Source organism: Gymnoscopelus microlampas, assembly GCF_963454915.1.
Source record: "Gymnoscopelus microlampas genome assembly, chromosome: 22".
Classification (NCBI taxonomy): Eukaryota; Metazoa; Chordata; class Actinopteri; order Myctophiformes; family Myctophidae; genus Gymnoscopelus; species Gymnoscopelus microlampas.
This window is the reverse complement of record NC_139959.1, coordinates 17,159,612-17,165,294: the sequence shown is the minus strand read 5'-3', so window position 1 is coordinate 17,165,294 and position 5,683 is coordinate 17,159,612. Positions and strand designations below refer to the sequence as shown.

General features: G+C 39.4%; 1 protein-coding gene across 1 annotated transcript; it reads left to right on the top strand.

Annotated features, from left to right (window-relative positions):
* Positions 1 to 1,689: 1,689 nt before the first annotated feature.
* Positions 1,690 to 3,452, top strand: prlh2 (prolactin releasing hormone 2; the record flags this gene model as incomplete). Its single annotated transcript, XM_084048108.1, has 2 exons — positions 1,690 to 1,825; positions 3,253 to 3,452. The coding sequence occupies 2 exons, from the start codon at positions 1,690 to 1,692 to the stop codon at positions 3,450 to 3,452; spliced, it is 336 nt and encodes a 111-aa protein (XP_083904234.1).
* Positions 3,453 to 5,683: the final 2,231 nt, after the last annotated feature.

Genomic DNA, 5,683 nt, shown 5'->3' with positions numbered 1-5,683 from the left:
AGTAAATGTTGTCAGGGTGAGGATATATCAGCTTGTAACCTTGTTAAAAACAACTCATTCAGTATTTCTGCCGGAACCAGCTGACATTAAGATACCCGCCACCTGTTGAAATTATCCGCCCAGGATCTATTTGCATAATGATTTATGCAATTGATTGATTGAAGACATTTTAATTACACTCTAAAATACATTGACTACTTATATGGGGACTGTCACATCATCTATGTGAGGGTCAAACATAAAAAGAAAGGTCAGATTATTTTGATAATTGATGTTCAAGAGAAAACATGAGAACATCCAAGATGTTAAACAAGACCTGTTAAAATAAAATAAAATATAAAAAAAAAAAAGTCTTTCAGACACGCAGTGATCGTGGTGATTGCAGTGGACCTCATCCCAAACCACCCACCACATTTCCAGGTCACTGTCTTGACAGTTCTACTTGAGGTGGGGGGTGAGGTGGGGCGTGTGGTGAGCCCCCCCCCCCCACCCCAAGTTGACTAATTTAATGTTGTGCACATGTCACTGAGTCTCTGATGGACTGCCCTGCGCCGTGCCAGACAACAGGAAAACTCCCAAACCAAATCCCCATTAAATGGCCTATAGTTCTATTTTCAACAGGAAATGTGGTTGGTTTAAAGACAGGAGGGGGCAGCCAGGAGGAGGGGCAGTGGTGCAAAGTAACTAAATACATTTACTAAAGCACTGTAGGCCTACTTAAGTACAATTTCCAGGTTATTTTACTTTACATGAGTGTTTCCATTTCTTTGATACTTTGTAGGCCTACTTCTACTCCACCACATCTCAGAGGCAAATATTGTACTTTTTAACCCCACTACAATTATTTGATAGCTTTAGTTACTAGTTACTTTGCAGATTTAGATTATTTTAATACATAACATACATTAATCAGTTAAGCCCTACTTCCGCTATTAGAAAATAGCAGGACAAAGCATTGCATCGTGAAGCGTTGTGAGCTTGTCTTGTATGTTTTATACTCAAGTAATTTGTATTTTGTTTAATATTATATTGAGTTGTTGCAAATTGTAGCTTACTTATAAGAAATCTAGCCTACTTACATCCTTGGCAGGATGGGAGGGGGGGTCCAGCATATTCTTGGCTCCACATAATTATGTGACTGACGTTCCTGACTCATCATCAAGCGACCCCACGAGTCACGACCACCATGAGGAATAAATAGCTACCTGCTGCTCCACCAGAACCACTTTGGCCCTCCGCCAACTAACCCCAGCGTGTTGCCCAAAGTTAGTTGTAAGTAGCTATGTTTGCTTCTTTGGTCTTTTTTTTCACAGACTTAATATAGCCTATAATTGTCTTGAATTGTCAGCAGAAATAGGCTACGTTTTATCAATTTAAATGTTATTTTATCTGCAATGTGGGCACATAGTTTCTAGAAGTATTCCTTTATTTGGAATACATCGTCTAGTGGTACTCAAAGTGGGGTCCAGGCAGGGACTGTCGGTGTTCCTTAGGGGGGATTGTTTTGGACCCTTTACAGGTCTCTCAGAGTTACTATAGTAACTCTGAGAGGGTCCTCGAAATGGGGGTCTCTGGGGGTCCTTGAAATCAAAAAGGTTGAGAGCCACTGAGTCTAACCCGTGTCATTACCGCTTTGCTTCACTCCAGCAGTGTGTGTTCAGCAGTCAGTCGGTGCATTGAGTCAGTGCGATGCTGGCTGGAGGAGTGCTTAGAGATGAGATGTGTGTGCTGCTGGCTGTTCTGCAGCTCCTCTCCTCCGCCTGCAGCGCTCAGAGCACCACGGTGGAGCACAACTTCCACATCATCCACAACGTCGACAACAGAAGTAAGACTCTCTTCAGTTTTATTATATCCCGCATTATCATTAAGTGGCTTAATTTGAGGTTACACCTGGCTAAGATTTTTGATGATGAAGATTGATCGATTGGACTGTGTTTAGTGGGACTCAATATTGTCAGTGCTTTTTCTAGGACGGACAAATAAAGAGATGGAGGCTATTCGTTCAGAAATAATCATCAGTTTAGGAATCAGACTTTTGTGAGAATGCCTCAGCTTTACAAAAGAAATGCTCCCTCTCTTCAACTAATTACTTCTTTAGTTGACCTCTGGAAAACTAAGAATTAGGCTACTTAAAACGTTCTTTAAAAAAAACAAAGCAACAAATGCAATGTCCTTTGCTATAAATTGTGATTCAATTGTAATTCATATTTGTTGTCTCCATATTTGAATAGCTGCAAATTATATACAGATGTTTAGATGTGCTTCATAATTATATTACTAACTGGTGATAAATATTGTATCTGCAACATTAGCTTCAGATTCGGACAGAGATTTACTTTAATTGATTTTGACATTTATATTAGGCCTATCTATGACATAGATAGCAATATGAATTTTGTTGGACAAATCCAGTGGAAATATTTTTTACAAGATTTGGACACATGTTCTGGTTTGTTAGGGCTAATAAAGTAGTAAAGATACTTTTAATATAGACCTACTCCTTTAACTAATAAAACACAGTACAATTATTCAATGTACAGGTTCTTGTATTGAAGCATACAAATATAATTAATGTGATGCATTCCCATATTATCATCACAGAGCTTTACAGTAGCAGAATATATTTACTGCTTAACCCCTAACGGGTGGGCTATGAACCAGAACATGCATCCACTTTGTGATTAAGAACGTTTTGGTTCTCTTTCTAACGAGGAGACTTGATACACTAAAAATTAAGATAAATAGATAGAGGGTATCTCACCGGAATAACACATTAACTTTCAAGTTCAAATTATCCCTTCAAATAGACACATTAGAAAGTGTGATACAACTGTTTGCTGTATATGTTACCGTATGATTGAAAAAACAGTCAGATTTAAAAAGGAGTGCTTGTTTTCTTCGAGTTCACCTCCCGCGTGGCGGGACCCCCGTCAAAAGAAGAGGTACCGAGGTACAGAGACTAGGGGGGACGATAATTTATGATTCTGTCCCTATCGGGACATAACTCGGACGGCGCTGAGTCGGCTGAAGGTGACTTCGCAACGCTCGGCACTGCGACTCGCTCGCCTAAGCTCGCTCAGTGGTGCCTCTCTGGAGTCCCCTTCAGACGCCGCGCCTCCATCAGTAAAACCTAGTGCACCTAGTACATCACCAAAAATTGTGGTCCATAAACATTCAAACATCTGGACAAACATATCAAAATATGCAGTTAAACTAACACTGAGGATTTAACTTGGGCATTCTGGTCTGCAGGTCCAAATATAGACCCGTTGTGGTATGTGGGGCGTGGGGTACGACCCATTGGCCGCTTTGGGAAGAGGCACAGCGGCAGCAAAGGAAGGCAGCCTGTCGTCAGCATCGTGGATCTTCTCCTCACCACACTCCGAGACAAAGAGACCCAGGAGACCCCGGAGAAGAGGCTGGATGAGGGGGAGAGACACTGGCTACCATGACAGCAAATGTAAAACAAGTTGTAATCTGTACATATGAGACATTTAATCTCTATTGATTAATAAATTAGGATGGTCTTAATATCACTTACAAATTATCTGTCCCCTTTTTTCTTCCCAAAGTTTAAAATCATACAATGCTCCCAAGGAAACAAATCTGTTAGATTTGACGGCATTTGTATTTGTTGTGCTAAATATTATCACACACACTATTTAACAATGTTGTACAGTTGGCTGGGCACATGCAATGTTAATAAGGCATTTGTTTTTAATATACCTTCAAGACGAGGACACTTTTTCTTTTTTAGGTCTGCAAATTTTATTTGTTTCTTATTACAGTTTTGTGGCACATAGAGAATCTGTATTTTTTGCTTGATAATATTTCCCCCATTGCAACACAAGAATGGTCCAACCAAGGAGCTGTGCACAATGCACCACACTGTAGTCATTCAAGCTGGATTAACACAACTCTGATTTTGAATGTACAGTCAATCAGAATAGAAACCATGTGTAAATCCAGCCACAGAAGTCATCACAGTTATGCACAGTCTTCTGCAAACAACACTGAATGTTTGGGCAACTATGATTCGGCATTTCATATATTATTCTATATCATATCCATCTTTTCACACATATACATATAAAGAAATTCTGAGATGAGATAAAATATTTGTTTTTTGTTTTTTTTACAATAGAAAAATACAGGACATTAATGATTGGACCCCCTTGACTGTGCTTCTCATTTGTACATCTATTTGATAAAACCAGAAACATGCTTTTATACATCGACACCTCTGTGAACAAGACCTACAAATGTACAGGAACATTCTGCAAAAAAACCCAAAAAAAACAGTGAGATGTGTGAATTGTTTTCCTTTGAAAATTGCAGATCTACAAGCTCACAGCAATTTAACACCGTCTTACGACCAAGTATAGGATCAGACATAACCACTTAAACCCTCTTCTAGTCTTAGTAAACTGGACCTGAGTTACAACTGTACTTGGACCTCTTTTTAACCGTCTACACCAAATCTCTTCGCCAAAAATAGCCGATCTACAAGCTCACAATGCATACGTTGTGAGCTTGTAGATCTGCTATTTTTGCTGAATGTTCCCCCCCAGAATAGGCATGCTGGGATTCAAGTGGTTAAATGTTAATGGGTAGCAATTTAAGGGCAGAGCATTCAAATCTTTGACCATATTGACATGGCAGCCATTTCTCCAGTGTATAGGGTGGTATAACGTTGGTTCTGTACATATAACGTAGGGCAAAATGGCTGCCACATGAATATGATCAGTTACACTTTTAGTTCAGATTGAGATTAATTCAACCCTTCAGCTTCAGCTGCGGTAGTTGAACGAAAACACTGATTACCTGGTAGTTAATGATTTACTCATAAATGGATGTGGCCATGAGGAAGTGCCATTAGAATCAGAAAATCTGTCAAATGAAACGCTACATCTCTTCTCTAGAGTCCTACCAGTACAAATGCCGGTGGCATTCCACAATATATTTGTGTTTAATACCCATTTTGGTAAAAAAAAAAAAAAAGATAATTATTACGAGCAAATATTCCAAACAATAAATGCAGGACTACAGTGAAAGCACAGTCATAAAACATAAGAGAGTCAGACAGGACCGAAGACGGCTCCTTTAAGGAGAGAATAAAAGTTTTGAATTTGCAATAGTACCTGTTTCAGTGATACTTGCATAAAAACCTTTAATAAGTACAAAAATAAATTGCTTGTAACAAAAATCATGGTTTCATGACATTTGTTATAAAGCCTGTCACACTGAATGGTGTTTACATCTTCAGAAGAAGATTTCTGAACGCAACACAAAATCTCTGAAACCTTTATATGGCAAAAAGGTAAAACATGAAAGTAAAACATGAAAGTTTTTCTGGAAAGCCACATAATTTGAAACATTGTGGAGTGTATTGTATTCACACGGCAGAATTGAGGATGCTACGATTCTCATTAGGAGTGACAAGGAAGGACATGATCAGAAATTACTACATTAGAGGATCAGCCAAGGTTAGAAGGTTTGGGGATAAAGCAAGAGAGGCGAGGTTGAGATGGTTTGGAAATGGTAAAAGGAGGGATGACGGGTACATTGGGAGAAGGATGCTGAAGATGGAACTGCCAGGTAGGAGGAGAAGAGGAAGGCCAAAGAGGAGGTTTATGGATGCAGTTTGAGACATGCAGATGGTGAGAGACATGCAGGTGGCAGG